General features: G+C 42.2%; 1 protein-coding gene across 2 annotated transcripts in view; it reads right to left on the bottom strand.

Moving 5' to 3' along the window:
- Positions 1 to 10,916: 10,916 nt before the first annotated feature.
- The window catches only part of USP2 (ubiquitin specific peptidase 2), a 121,045-nt gene continuing 116,298 nt past the window's right edge, over positions 10,917 to 15,663 (bottom strand). For both annotated transcript variants that reach the window (XM_089678566.1, XM_089678567.1), the window contains exon 13: positions 10,917 to 14,099. In XM_089678566.1, coding sequence (XP_089534692.1) covers positions 14,012 to 14,099 — 88 coding nt within the window. In that variant the 3' untranslated portion in view covers positions 10,917 to 14,011. The remainder of the gene's footprint in view (positions 14,100 to 15,663) is intronic.

Below are 15,663 nucleotides of genomic sequence, written 5' to 3'. Positions count from 1 at the left end.
TTTTTTTTTTTTTTTGGTTTGAGTCAAAATATTAGTTCTTATCAACAAACAACAAATGGATCTAGCTTTTTGCCAATTATTTCATGAAATGGCTTAGTTACAGCAACTGAAGTGTACGAACTTTAAAAACAAAAAAATTTATTATTTTGGCGTTCCAAAATCTTACGGTCCTCAAAGGGTTAACCCATTAGCAGGGTTAAGGAGGAACAGGATAAGCACTGCAAGAGCCCTACAAAATGACCTCCAGCAGGCCACTGGTGTGAATGTCTCTGACCAAACAATCAGAAACAGACTTCATGAGGGTGGCCTGAGGGCCCAACGTCCTCTAGTGGGCCCTGAGCTCACTGCTCGCCACCATAGAGCTTGATTGGCTTTTGCCATTGAACACCAGAATTGGCGGGTCCGCCACTGGCGCCCTGTGCTTTTCACAGATGAGAGCAGGTTCACCCTGAGCACATGTGACAGACGTGAAAAGGTCTGGAGAAGCCATGGAGAACATTATGCTGCCTGTAACATCGTTCAGCATGATTGTTTTGGTGGTGGGTCAGTGATGGTCTGGGATGGCATATCCATGGAGAGACGCAGAGACCTCTACATGCTAGGAAACCTATGGTGCACAGGGAGGGTGATGGGTGTACCGGGGGGCACTTACTAAAACCAATACCCTGTATGGCTCTCTGTGCAGCAGCTGAAAGCCTGTGGGAGAGGGAGAAGCCAGCATTCAGCTGCTGCAGAGACAGCCATCGGGGGATCGGTTCCAGTAACTGCCCCCCACCATGATGATCACCCTCCCTGCACATATCTGATTCACCCAGCTGTCTGGGCCCCCCTGCTGGCCTGGGACCTGTAAAGGAAGACTGGTGGTACCCCCTTATTCACGGCCCTTGATCTGGTCACCTCTGCTGCTGATTCCAGACAGTCTGGGAGACTCAGGCAGTCCATGGAGCTGTATGCAGCCAGCCTGTTAAAATCAATTGCAGGCTGATGGTTTCATGACTCTGCATACACATCCCTGTGGGAACAATGCACTGTTCATACATCAGTCCCGAATTGACAGACGTACATAAAGGAGTAGATATAGTTGGTGTGTTCTGAGAGTTGCTCTTTTCATCAGATATCAGATTAGGTGTATCAGAATGAACTAAGTGGATATAGAGCTCCCTATGCTATCCTTAGCACAACAAAGCAGATTGTCAGCATAGCGTCTGTGACCTCACCCTTTATCCAAATGGCCGGATTCCCTTGTTGGGACTGCAAACCTTGAACACACAGACTTTACCACAAACCCATGGTAGTGGTGAACCCAAATCTTATCCCTTCTAGTTAGCCCTGTTTGAAATCTGTGACACACAAACTGGATAACAGATTTCTCAGATGGGAAAAAACGTGGCTCTGATGCCCATTTGGCAGTGCCACATATACTGAAAGTCATGCTTTCGGAAAACCAAAACCCAATTTTTTGCTAACTACCTGTATATATTTAGAGAGTTGATTAGTTTGTTAGCAGCATACAGTCAGGTCCATAAATATTGGGACATCGACACAATTCTAAAATTTTTGGCTCTATACACCACCACAATAGATTTGAAATGAAACGAACAATATGTGCTTTAACTGCAGACTGTCAGCTTTAATTTGAGGGTATTTACATCCAAATCAAGTGAACGGTGTAGGAATTACAACAGTTTGCATATGTGCCTCCCACTTAAAAGTAATGGGACAGAATAATAATCATAAATCAAACTTTCACTTTTTAATACTTGGTTGCAAATTGTTTGCAGTCAATTACAGCCTGAAGTCTGGAACGCATAGACATCACCAGACGCTGGGTTTCATCCCTGGTGATGCTCTGCCAGGCCTCTACTGCAACTGTCTTCAGTTCCTGCTTGTTCTTGGGGCATTTTCCCTTCAGTTTTGTCTTCAGCAAGTGAAATGCATGCTCAATCGGATTCAGGTCAGGTGATTGACTTGGCCATTGCATAACATTCCACTTCTTTCCCTTAAAAAACTCTTTGGTTGCTTTTGCAGTATGCTTTGGGTCATTGTCCATCTGCACTGTGAAGCGGCGCCCAATGAGTTCTGAAGCATTTGGCTGAATATGAGCAGATAATATTCCCGAAACACTTCAGAATTCATCCTGCTGCTTTTGTCAGCAGTCACATCATCAATAAATACAAGAGAACCAGTTCCATTGGCAGCCATACATGCCCACGCCATGACACTACCACCACCATGCTTCACTGATGAGGTGGTATGCTTAGGATCATGAGCAGTTCCTTTCCTTCTCCATACTCTTCTCTTCCCATCACTCTGGTACAAGTTGATCTTGGTCTCATCTGTCCATAGGATGTTGTTCCAGAACTGTGAAGGCTTTTTTAGATGTCATTTGGCAAACTCTAATCTGGCCTTCCTGTTTTTGAGGCTCACAAATGGTTTACATCTTGTGGTGAACCCTCTGTATTCACTCTGGTGAAGTCTTCTGTTGATTGTTGACTTTGACACACATACACCTACCTCCTGGAGAGTGTTCTTGATCTGGCCAACTGTTGTGAAGGGTGTTTTCTTCACCAGGGAAAGAATTCTTCGGTCATCCACCACAGTTGTTTTCTGTGGTCTTCCAGGTCTTTGGGTGTTGCTGAGCTCACCGGTGCGTTCCTTCTTTTTAAGAATGTTCCAAACGGTTGTTTTGGCCACGCATAATGTTTTTGTTATCTCTCTGATGGGTTTGTTTTGTGTTTTCAGCCTAATGATGGCTTGCTTCACTGATAGTGACAGCTCTTTGGATCTCATCTTGAGAGTTGACAGCAACAGATTCCAAATGCAAATAGCACACTTGAAATGAACTCTGGACCTTTTATCTGCTCATTGTAATTGAGATAATGAGGGAATAACACACACCTGGCCATGGAACAGCTGAGAAGCCAATTGTCCCATTAATTTTGGTCCCTTAACAAGTGGGAGGAACATATGCAAACTGTTGTAATTCCTACACCGTTCACCTGATTTGGATGTAAATACCCTCAAATTAAAGCTGACAGTCTGCAGTTAAAGCACATCTTGTTCATTTCATTTCAAATCCATTGTGGTGGTGTATAGAGCCAAAAATGTTAGAATTGTGTCGATGTCCCAATATTTATGGACCTGATTGTATATCCTTATGTCTTTATTAGGGTTACAGTTCCATCATTTAGCAACCAACTAACCAATTTTTGTGTCTTTTATTTTTACTACATATAATTACCAGATACACTGGTATCTATATTATTCCATATATATTACCATGGCGCCTCCTGCATGGAGTTTGCATATTCTCCCTGTGCTTGTGTGGGTTTCCTCCGGGTGCTCCGGTTTCCTCCCACACTCCAAAAGACATGCTGGTAGGTTAATTGGATCCTATCTAAATTGTCCCTAATATGTGTATGTATGAATGTGAGTTAGGGACCTTAGATTGTATGCCCCTTGAGGGTTAGGGACTGATGTGAATGTTCAATATATGTGTAAAGCGCTGCGTAAATTGACAGCACTATATAAGTACCTGAAATAAATAAATGAATAAATATATTTACAACTTAGTATTTACCACACCAGAACGCAGTGCAGGAAAGGTGCATTCCATGCGTGTTTCCTGCACCTTGTTCTAAACACAGTGCTTTTGCAATCTGCTGCAGGTGCCACTACATTGTTAACAACATCCCAAAAACAGATCGCAATTGCAGTACGTTAGCGGGTACTAGATTGCATAGTACCACAGTACCATGCGATTTGGTACAAAACATTTTTTCAAAAGCGGTACATGCACTGCTTGTTGTGTATTCTGGTGCAGGGGCGGACTGACAACTCATGGGGCCCCCGGGCAAAGAGGATCCTGGGGCCCCTGTGTCCTTGCCCAAACTCAAAAAAGCCTATTAAAAAGGTACCAGGGGCATCTCATGGGGCCCACTACTGACCCCAGGCCCTCGGGCAGTGCCTGAGTTTCCAAATGGTCAGTCTGCCCCTGTTCTGGTGTGACTTGCAACCCATTCAAATTAAAGAGCTTCCAAATCGTACTGCACTACTTTCTGTGAACAGCATGGAATAGTACAGTGCGTGTCCATTGCTTCAGTCTGCTTAGGTGCATTGGCAGCCCATTCAAATGAATTGGCTGCTTTAACATGACTTGACCCACCGCAACAGACTGGGAAGATCTGAATGGGCCCTAAAGGCAAAAGGATCTAAATGAGAAAAAGCCACACCACCCTTCAATATAAGATAAATAATTTAGGGGTTTTAATAGTAACATAAATAATTTAAGTGTTTTAATATGGTCTGGAAACCAGTTGGAAAAAAACCACTCCAGACTGCACAGAGTAAAAAAAACCCTAACCCATAAAAAAACAGCTATAAATGTGCATATTGCCAAAACACATTCTCCACACTCCTGTATGTATGCCTATATATAAAATATACACAGTAGGAGGTTATACTGTACATAACATCCATACGGAGGCTCAACTCACTATTGATACATGATTGATAACAATCCCAATCCAATAAAGTGGTTATGAAGGCAAAAAGGTTTTTTTTATTTTATCTGAATGCATTCTCTGCTTTAAAGTAAACAACCTTTCAAAAGTTGTTCCCACCCCAACCTTTCCTTAGACACTTACCTGAGCTTGATTCCGATCCAGCACTGTCCTCTCTTTCTTCTCACAGGAGACTTGGCAGCAACAGGAGCCATTGGCTCCTATTGATGTCATTCAAATCCTGTGAGGTGAGTGGTGGGGGTTGCAGGGCTGAGCTGCATAATGTATGTCTATGTGTGTCTATAGACGCACCCAGCCAGCCTCAAGATTGAGACTGCATAAGTGTTCCCATAGCAAGCTGCTCAGAGAAGAGGAGGAGCCAAGATTGCCAGTGGAGTGCCCCAAGAGAGGAGGTTCAAGGATGCTCTGTGCACAATCATTGCACAGAGCAGGTAAGCATAACATGTTTGTTATTTAAAAAAAAAAACTTTTACAATTCATTTAATGGTAGCAACATTCAGATAATTTTACAATGAATCTAATATCATAATAACATTTAATGAGCTGGTTGACCTGTTTTCAGAAGCAGAATACCTGAAATTTTTTTGTAGACTTCATTTACACCTATTTCATTGCAATAATACATGGGTACTTCAAAATGATGTATGTTGCTGGTTATTTTTTAAATGGGCCTCAACACATAAGTACAACACAACTGCGGTAATTATTCAAGACACTTTTTGTGCATGGAGATTCATCATTGCCACAGTGTATTATTCTGAGACTAGGCCCTTAGAGTCAATATGAAGAAATTGAGCAGTAAAGGTAAACCCAGTTTTTCTCTTTTTTAATACTAACATACAGCATAGTGAGCTGGTTGGTCTGTTATCCATGGCAGTGTGCTGAAGTTTTCTTAATTAGTCAAAATCAATATAATCAAAATCAAATGAATCAATCAGAGTTCTTGGCTCCTCCCCCCTGTCGAGTGCCCCCATAGCAAGTCACTTGCTATGGGCTCACTCATGCGGGCTCACTCCCGAGCTGCGCTTTGTGCGTCTGTTGACACAAAAAGCATAGCTCAGCCCCACCCACACGCCCTCCTCACTGGCTGTGATTGACACAGCTCCTGCTGCTGCCTCTTTGTCCAACAATGAGAGGGAGAATGGAGAGAGCCACTGCTTTACCTTTAGAGCCACTTTAAGGCTTACCTCCATGTTTACTTTAAGCCCGGGTTCACACTGATCTGGTGCGGAATTTGCAGCATTTTCAGTGCGAATTCCGCACTGCATCAGAATCGCACTCCGTTCATGCGAACCACTGCGGGTGTGTAGGTTAAGTTAACAACATCAAGAAATCAGTCGGCAAAGCGTGGTGCGATGTGCAGAATTGCATCTCACAGTTGTGAATACCCATGCGATCCAATTCTAGTGCAGGGTCCTGCACCTTTTCAGTGAGGATGCGGTGCGATTGGAGCCAGACAAAATGTATGGCTCCAATTGCACTGCACACAATTCGCATGTGATTTGCCCAGGAATGCAGTGCGGTTCCTGTGCGAATCACATGTGATATACCGCACTGCACAAGTGTGAATGCAGCCTCACTGTAAATAGTTTTTAGCTGGCCCAAACTAACTATCTGTTTGGGCTACTTCACACTAATGGTTGAGGGCCGTTAAAACAATGAATTGGACAGCTCCGCAAGAACCCTACAGCTACATGCAATGCACATGGTCGTGGCATACTAGTGCAGAATTTAAGGGGTTAAAGCATGTGGCCAATGTCTCCCCACTGCCTGTTAAATGCTCTTTTAAAAGCAATCGCAAAGCACATGTGAATGAGCCCACGGGTATATAACAGCTGGCAGTGCAGGTTAACAGCGTAGATGGAGGAATCCATTGATTCTTCTCTTGTATGGCTTGTGAGATGAATGGGAGAAACCAGCTGCATGGGGCTAGCCTTACATGCCAAGGAGGATCAATGTTAATTGTAACATACAGTAGTGATCACTAGGTGGCAATAAAAGCTTTCTTTCTGTTGAAATACTTCCAAATGTATACTCTCTACTTTGGCACCTGTATTTATTATTATTATTATTATTATTATACAGGATTTATATAGCGCCAACAGTTTGCGCAGCGCTTTACAATATAAGGGAGACAGTACAATTACAATACTTTCAGTACAGAAGGAATAGGAGGGCCCTGCTCGTGGAGCTTACAATTTAAAGTATTTAATTTATTTGAAGTGCTTTGCATTTTTTTTCCTAATGTAATTGGTATGAAAATGTTATCAAGCTAAAGGTGGCCATAGATGGGTTATGCCAGCCAGCTGAACAAAAAAAAAAAACAAAACACAATTCTGCCATCCACATATTCAAGGTGGGTGCAGGATTCTCCCCCACTATTATTATTATTATACAGTATTTAAACAGCGCCAATAGTTTGCTCAGCGCTGTACATTACAAAGGGGAGCAGAACATGTGACAGAACAATACCAATACAATGCAAAACATGCATTTTTCAGGGTGCGCCTAAAGGAGAGGAGAGTAGGTGATAATCTAATGGGTTGGGGCAGGGAGTTCCAGAGGATGGGTGACACCCTGGAGAAGTCCTGGAGGCGGGCATGGGAGGAGGAGACCAGGAAACTAGAGAGAAGGAGGTCTTGTGAGGAGTGGAGTGTGCGTGCTGGGCGGTACTTGGATATTAGGTCAGTGATGTAGTTCGGGGCAGTATGGTGGACGGCTTTGTACGTCAGTGTTAGGATTTTGATCCGTTGCGCAATCAGAAGCCAGTGGAGGGATTGGCAGAGGGGGGTGGCGGAAACAGAGCGGTTGGAAAGGTGAATGAGTCTGGCAGCCGTATTCAGGATCGACTGAAGCGGGGATAGCCAGCGGCGAGGCAGGTCAGTGAGGAGGGAGTTGCGGTAGTCGAGTCGTGATATGATGAGGGAGTGGATGAGCTGTTTAGTGGTTTCTGGGGTTAGGAACATGCGGATTTTGGCGATGTTGCGGAGGTGGAGTCTGCACAAGTTTGTTAAAGATTGAACTTGGGGCTGGAAGGATAGGTTGGAGTCCAGAATGACACCAAGTACTCTGGCCTGCGGGGGGGGGGGGGTTTGATGGTAGCGTTGTTGGATGTGATGGAGAAGTCAATGGGGGGTGGGGTCCGGGCTGGGGGGGGAAGACAAAAAAACTCGGTTTTGGAGAGGTTCAGTTTAAGGAAGTGGAGCGACATCCCGTCTGATATGTCGCTCAGTAGGTGTGTGATTCGGGCGGAGACCGAGGGGGTGAGGTGGGGGGTTGAGAGATAGATTTGTGTGTCTTCGGCATAGAGTTGGTAGTTGAAGCTGTGAGAGTGTATGAGTTGGCCAAGGGAGGAGGTGTAGATGGAGAAGAGAAGGGGCCCGAGGACAGAGCCTTGAGGGACCCCAACAGAGAGGGGGAGTAAGGGGGAGGTGGTGGCATTATAGGTATCGCTGAAATAGCGTTGTGACAGGTAGGATGAGAGCCAGGAGAGAGCAGAATCTCTGAGGCCGAGGGAGTGTAGTTTTTTGAGGAGGAGGGGGTGGTCGACTGTGTCGAAGGCCGCAGAGAGGTCATGCTCTAGTATTCTGAGAGAGGGGACTCCCCTGCCATCAGAAGACACCAATCAGTGCTGCAGCTTAGTGATTGCAGCGCTGATCAAAGCAAAGTTTTCCAACAAGCCTATTGGAGAGCAGTCAGTGTTCAGAAATGGGAACTGCTATAGACGGATGGAAATTCGGATGATCCCTGTTGAACTGGACAAATTTTGATCCATCTATGGCCAGCTTTACATTTAGATTATTTATTAGTATGACACTGCATTGTGGATAGCATTCCATGTGTACCCCATAATATTTCACTCTGAAACACATAAAAAGAATTCACAAAATCCTAATGCATGCATTAATAAACCTGTTGTTTGCTGCATGAGCATTTGCATATCTGTTCTTGTAGTGATTTATATGTAAATGTTAATTCACAAACATTATTGAATGAGTTATTCATCTCTGAACAAAATGTACCCAGGAAAAAATGTTTCCTTTTCCATCTCAGCGCTGCTGATGTCTTTCAACCTCCTTTAGCCACTTCTGCTTCTACATGTACTCACTCCATCTTTGGTGGCAAATCATTACTCTGGACTAGCTTCATTATTGTGACAACAATAAATCAATGGCATGTGTGTCACCATGGCCATTTGTAGTATCCACCACAGCTGAATGTGATACTGCAGAAGCACATCTGGGAGACAGTTGTCAACCCAAAACAGGAAGTTCCTGAACAAGGGCTTTCATGGACTTAGAACCAAGTAATATTTTAGTGAAAGCTGCTGATTTTAAAAGATTGACAAAAAACAGAAATATCTAGCAAGATCCACTTTAACCGTCTCCCGCCCACCATATAGTACAATAACGGACGCAAGGTGGTTCTCTCGTTCTGGGAGGAAGTCATATGACGTCCTCCCATTCTAACCGCGCATGTGTGGCTCCGGGAACGCACGGTGATCGGCGGTGCACTGTGTCCCTCGGACACAGCGGATCACTAATCAAGGGAAAGAGTCGAAGATGTCGGCTTGGTCATGTGATCAGCTGTGTCCAATCACAGCTGATCGCATGTAAATAGGGAAATACTGGTTATCGGCATTCCTCTCCTCACAAACTGTCACGTTGACAGAGGAGAGACGAGACGGTAATCGGCATTCCTCAGAGGGGACATGTACACTGATCATCAGGGCACTGATGATCTGTGTAGCCCCAGCAGTGCCACCTGTCAGTGCCCATCAGTGCCAGCTGTCAGTGCGCATCCATGCCACCTGACAGTGCCCATCAATGCCACATATCAGTGCCACCTATCAATGCCAGTCAGTGCTGGCAATCAGTGCCAGTCAGTGCCACTTATCAGTGTGCAACAGTGCCAGTCAGTGCCGCCTTTCAGTGCCCAGTGATGCCTGTCAATGCCCATCAGTGCGACCTACCAGTGCCTCATCAGTGCCCATCGCTGCAGCCTCATTAGCACACATCAATGAAGGAGAAAAATCACTTATTTACAAAATTATATAACAAAAACTAAGAAAAAACATTTTTCAGTGGTAAAAATTTCATATGGGTACAGTGTTGCATGACTGTGCAAATGTCATTCAAAGTGTGACAGGGCTGAAAGCTGAAAATTGGCCTGGACAGGAAGGGGGTATAAGTGCCCTGTAGGCTAGTGGTTAAAGTATATGTAAGCCCACACCTTGTAAAACAACCCATTCAGTTTAAAATAGAAATGAAAGGCAAAACATTTGTGTATACATACAATATAAAAAGCATTATAAGTACTTTTTTTTTTCTCCTTATAAGCGATCACATACCCATTGCTCTCAATTGCATAAAGAAGTTAGAGAGCTGGGGGAGGTGAAACAGCAGTACACTGATCTTCCCAATGAATGACTGTGCAGGAAGGTGGGGGGAGTGTCAGGACAAGTCTGACCATTGGAGGAGAGCAGGCTGAGTTCCCAGCACAGCTAGAGAACTGACCATGATGTGTTCTTCTGCCTAGTGTGGTCAGCTTTCAAAGCGGTCGTAAAAAAAATATTTCCCCTGCAAAATAATAGCATAATGTGCTGGTATGCGACACATACTAGCACATTATGAAAGACTTACCTGAAAATGAAGGCCTACAGTGGTGTGCTGTCACCACTGTAGGCGCTTCCATCTTCACCCGGTCTTCCATCTGGGTTTGGGGACTTTGTCTGTTTGACTAGCTGAGCTGCGATGATGTCACTCATTCATACACGTGGGTGTCATGGCTGCAGCACAGCTTACTCAATGGACGGCATGCCATCCACTGAGAGCTCAGTGCGCATGCGCCAATGACATCACCGGCTGCTACTATAGTAAATACCTCCTAAACGAGGCACTTTTAGGAGATATTTACCGTACCTACAGGTAAGCCTTATTTTAGGTTTACCTGTAAGCAGGGGCGGACTGACCATTTGGAAACTCGGACACTGCCCGAGGGCCTGGGGTCAGTAGGGGGCCCCATGAGATGCCCCTGGTACCTTTTTCATAGGCTTTTTTGAGTTTTGGCAAGGACACAGGGGCCCCATGATCCTCTATTGCCCAGGGGCCCCATGAGTTGTCAGTCCGCCCCTGCCTGTAGGTACAAGAAAATAATGGGGATTTACTACCACTTTAATAGGAGAAAGCAGAAGGACAGGCAGGAACTCTGGGGATTTCACATAAAGGAAGCAATATAAAGAGAACAGGATACTTTTTCATACAAGTACATGGTACATCAGGCACATATCAGAAATATGAAATGCTGGGTTTACATTTCTTTAATGCATGAAGAATGTATACGGTTGAGGAATTGAACTGAGATTTATATCCATATAAACACAGGATACAGCTCTGCTTTCAATATGGAGTTTAATGAGGATATTTACATTTGCATAGAACACATAGGGTCCTTAGGTTTACAAAGTACTCGTGTTTCAAATTCTACACACTTACACGGTAAGCACCAGCTTAGTGTGGCCTGAAAGGGGTCTGGGGGAAGACAACACATTTTCAATGCCTAAGAGGTGTGTAGCAGGTGTGACTATAGTTCAACAACAAGTTAGTAATAAAATAAAAAGCTACACATACAACCTGTCACATCACATACTTGCATAGTATACATACATGACCCTGAACAACAAACATGCAATTTCATTAGGTCAAAAAAATAAAACTGTATTTTTCTAACACTGCTAAAAGTTGAGGTGTCCTTGGAGCACTATGGACCACTTTACCTGTACACTACATACTGAATGAATTGCTAATATTTGCTAAATTATATAAAATAAAGCGGTGTTCTATATTTTACAAAGCTAATATCCTAATTGGTTAATTATCTAATGGGTTATTATGCATAAAAAATAAAAAACATCAATCCTCAGTGAAAACGTCCGTATAAATTCCAACCGTAGAACTGAACAGTTAATTTTCTTTATCCATTGCTACCAAATTACACACAGTCACTTACTGAATAATCTGACCCCTATATAAGTGAGGTCAGACAATGCTTCTGTAGAGACAAAACTGGCCAAACGTCAATGGGAGCTTCCACCCTCCTCCTCCTCCAGTGATCGACTAAGAGAAAAGTCCTCACTGCCAGGGACTCCTGTGCAATATGCAAAGAGGCTGATCACCGGTGAAGGACTGTGGAAACTCCTGCTGACATTTGGCCAGTTTTGTCTCTCCACAAGTATTGTCTGACCTCACTTATATAGGGGGTCCGATTATTCGATAAGCGTCTCTGTGTGTAATTTGGTGGCAATGGATATACAATGTTTCTGAGTGGAGATGCACGCACTTGAGTAAGAAATAAAGAAAAGGAATTGTTCAGTTATATAGTTGGAGTTATGTGGACTTCTTCAATCAGGGCTTATGATTTATGTTTATTTTGTGTATTAATTTGAGAGTACAGCATTAACTCATTAAAACCTTGGCTTTAGAAAATATATAGTGCCACTTTATTTTATATAATTTTGCAAATTGTGTAGGTGTCTATTTTATTATAGCTGACTGCTGATAAATATAACTAATATCTGATGTGTGTATGTGTGTGTATGTGTATGTGTGTGTGTGTGTGTATATATATATATATATATATATATATATATATATATATATATATATATATATATATATATATATACATACACATACATACACACACAATATATAAAATATAAAAATATCCTTATTGTTTTCATAGCAAAATGTCGACCAGTGGTTGAAAGTCTGGGACACCGATCATCTACAACTTAGGTTTATGTAGTGCTATAGTATAGTATAGTTTTCCTTCGTGTCCATCCTAGAGGTCTGCTATGCACTACCAACAAACAATACTAAAAACTATACAATCATTCAGAGTAGACAGTCCCTTTAACTATTATTGTTCAGTAACTACCTACAGCTCAGCTCCAGACAAAACTTTTTATTTTAGTTGTGGATAGAGCGGGGAAGGGCATAAACCCATGACAGATTTTTACTGCTGTATGTATCCCCATTTGAAATATTTTCTTTCACTTTCAGTCCAGGTAACGGGTATAACACAAATCGGTGGCCTTCAAGCATTTAGGAGGCCATTCTACCACTTCCTCAATTCCTGCTTTGGTTTCTTTGCCAAACAGCAATTTTAAAAGAGCCTAATTTCATGGTTGAGCCATAGTCTAATTGACTTAAATTAGCAACTTTGACAGGCGGTGCACCTGTTAACTGGACAAGCCATGGCATGTGTGCGGTCTTGTCTGGCTGTATGCCACTTTTTAGGTGGGCAGTCAGGGAGCAGGAAAACATAATTGTGAAAGAAGTCCCAAGCTATCTCCACGTGAATCTCACTGTAAAAGTCAAAAAGTTTTAAAACTGTAGCTTTCATACACTTCAAAATAAATTATGACTACATGCTACACTTCACTAGCTTTGGTATCTGCATAATAGTAATAATAATATTAATAGTAATAAAAACAATTATAAAAGTAAAAAACAGCTAAATAGCCTAAGTCCTTCAGTACATCTTCTTAATACTTTTGTGAACACCACACACCTCTCAAGCAGTAAAAACTTAGCAGTGCAAAGATTTCATTCTTGTGGCCCCCGAAGATGTCACAAGAAGCTTTGTCAGACACCCTGTTCTGGAGTGAAATTCTGAGTGACCACTTCTGCCACTCCACACTCTGTCCATGAAAGCAGCCTATTGTATTTGATATTCTATCATGTTAACACTAGCTAAGCTGAGAGCTCCTACCGAGACACATTAGATATTAGAATTACACATCACTCTAAATTATATACAGCGGTGACTGTCTCGCTATGTGTACAATTGCATTGCCCTTATTCACTTCAGTTAACAATCGTCATGTTACAATTCTTCATACAAGGGGCCACCTTATGTAGCAGGCCACCCCAGTAACTGAGATGTTTATTTGAGACAGCAACCAAAAAAAATATGTAAAAACATTTTCTCATAATGTATAAGGACATATCATTTTCTTTCCTGAGCAGTTTTCATCCTGACTTCTAAGGACTTTTCCGAAACACATCTTAGGATTTCTTCTGCCGTAACACTCAAATGGTAAGAGCAGCAACAAACATACCTGGAGTTTCAGTATTGTGCAAAAACAGCTGAGTTTCCCCCATACTGGTTTACTTATGTTCTTACTGGTTATAAAGACTTGGGTATAGATATGTCATTGAATACTGTAGGACAAAGTTGGTGTTCTTTGAATTTTTCAGTCTCCCGCACTATTACCCAATCCACTGGTATTTTTTATTCAGTTTAAGGCCATTGTTCTTTGGATAATTACTTAAGGCAACTAGTGACTATATGAAATGCTGGTGTAGATTAAAAATAATTCTTTTAGCTCACTGCAGCATAAATGTAGGTTCTTGTGACCCTTCTGGACAGTATTCACATCTAATGCAATTGTTTCTCCACTGCATCCATTAGTGGTTTAAAGTCTACATCCTGGACGAAGGTCCTGATAGCTCATAGAATAACACGTAGGCATCGCTGCTCCTCACCTGGCTGGAAGACATTGCAGTAACCCTGAGGAGGAAAAGACAAAACTGTTAACTGTGTGTACAATATTAAAATAAACAGTGTAGCGCTAATAAATAATATATATATATATATATATATATATAAATATCCAGTGAATAAGTGATTACACTAAGCAAACTCAATATACAACCCCTAGGTATATATATATCCGGAATGATAAACAAAGAAATAAATAATAGTGTCATGTGTGAATTCCCTCGTGGGGAATATCCAGTGCAAAAAGTGACAAATACAATCTTAATACAATATAGTGACAAAAGAACATACGGTGCTCAAAATAGGTGAACCAATATTCAATTGCAAAAATTCCAAACAATATAATAATAATAATGCAATGCTTTGTGGTGGTCTTCCCACTCCACTCTTCATGCAAAAGTAATGTGCAGTGTGCGTGATTCACACGTGCCAATCATTTAACGGCCAAAATGCCCCCTCACCTCCTTACTTAGACCCCACAGGGCCAGCACGCTTTAAGGATCAAACGATCCTATCAGAATGGATTCCTCTCTGGATTTCACCTCCAGCGTCCACCAGACTAGCAGCCAGCTCTACTGGCACAGATCAGAATAATCCCAGCAATAGAGCTGCAGAGAATACAGATCAACACGATGGCTGTGGGATGCAGTATGGGAAGAAGAATTGCTCCATAGACCATCTCCTCCCCAGGTAAGTGAGACACACCAAACCATACTGGCTGTGGGATGCAGTATGGGAAGAAGAATCGCTCCATAGACCATCGTGTTGATTTGTATCACGCACACTGCACATTACTTTTGCATGAAGAGTGGAGTGGGAAGACCACCACAAAGCATTGCATTATTATTATTATATTGTTTGGACTTTTTCCAATTGAATATTGGTTCACCTATTTTGAGCACCGTATGTTCTTTTGTCACTATATTGTATTAAGATTGTATTTGTCACTTTTTGCACTGGATATTCCCCACGAGGGAATTCAAGCGCGACACTATTATTTATTTCTTTGTTTATCATTCCGGATATATATACCTAGGGAGTGTATATTGAGTTTGTTTATTGTAATCACTTATTCACTGGATATTTATATATATATATATATATATATATATATATATTATTTATTAGCGCTACACTGTTTATTTTAATTGATTATTCACTTATTCGGGTATAAGTTTAGTGTTAGCAGCTTTTTGAGGGTAGGATTCCATTTAAGCGCAGGAGGTTTTTTGAAAATTTTGTGTGTACAATATGTTGTGATACAGAGTATTTTCCTGTTTTATTAGAGAATATCTGTGTGCACACAAACCTCTTAACATCCACACTTGTGAGTGGGCCCAATTACAATTACCTGTGGAAGGCTAAGCAGAGTTTCCCATGAATAGCTGTGGGTCATAAAACCCCTTTAAAGCAATGAGGACTAACAGTGTCCACAGCCATTCGAGGTCATTTGCATGTAATAAAACATGCATCAATTCCAAAATATACTAAAATTCTGTGCTTGAGTTCTGAGAACAGCTACCACCACCATACCCTGGTACAAGGTATCATAATGAAACCTATAAAGTGTGGC

The sequence above is a fragment of the Staurois parvus genome, unplaced genomic scaffold, assembly GCF_062004578.1.
Source record: "Staurois parvus isolate SC_StPar_1 unplaced genomic scaffold, SC_StPar_1.0 ptg000207l, whole genome shotgun sequence".
In the NCBI taxonomy this organism is placed as follows: domain Eukaryota; kingdom Metazoa; phylum Chordata; class Amphibia; order Anura; family Ranidae; genus Staurois; species Staurois parvus.
Note: the sequence above shows the minus strand (reverse complement) of the source record. Positions and strands in the feature narration are given on the sequence as shown.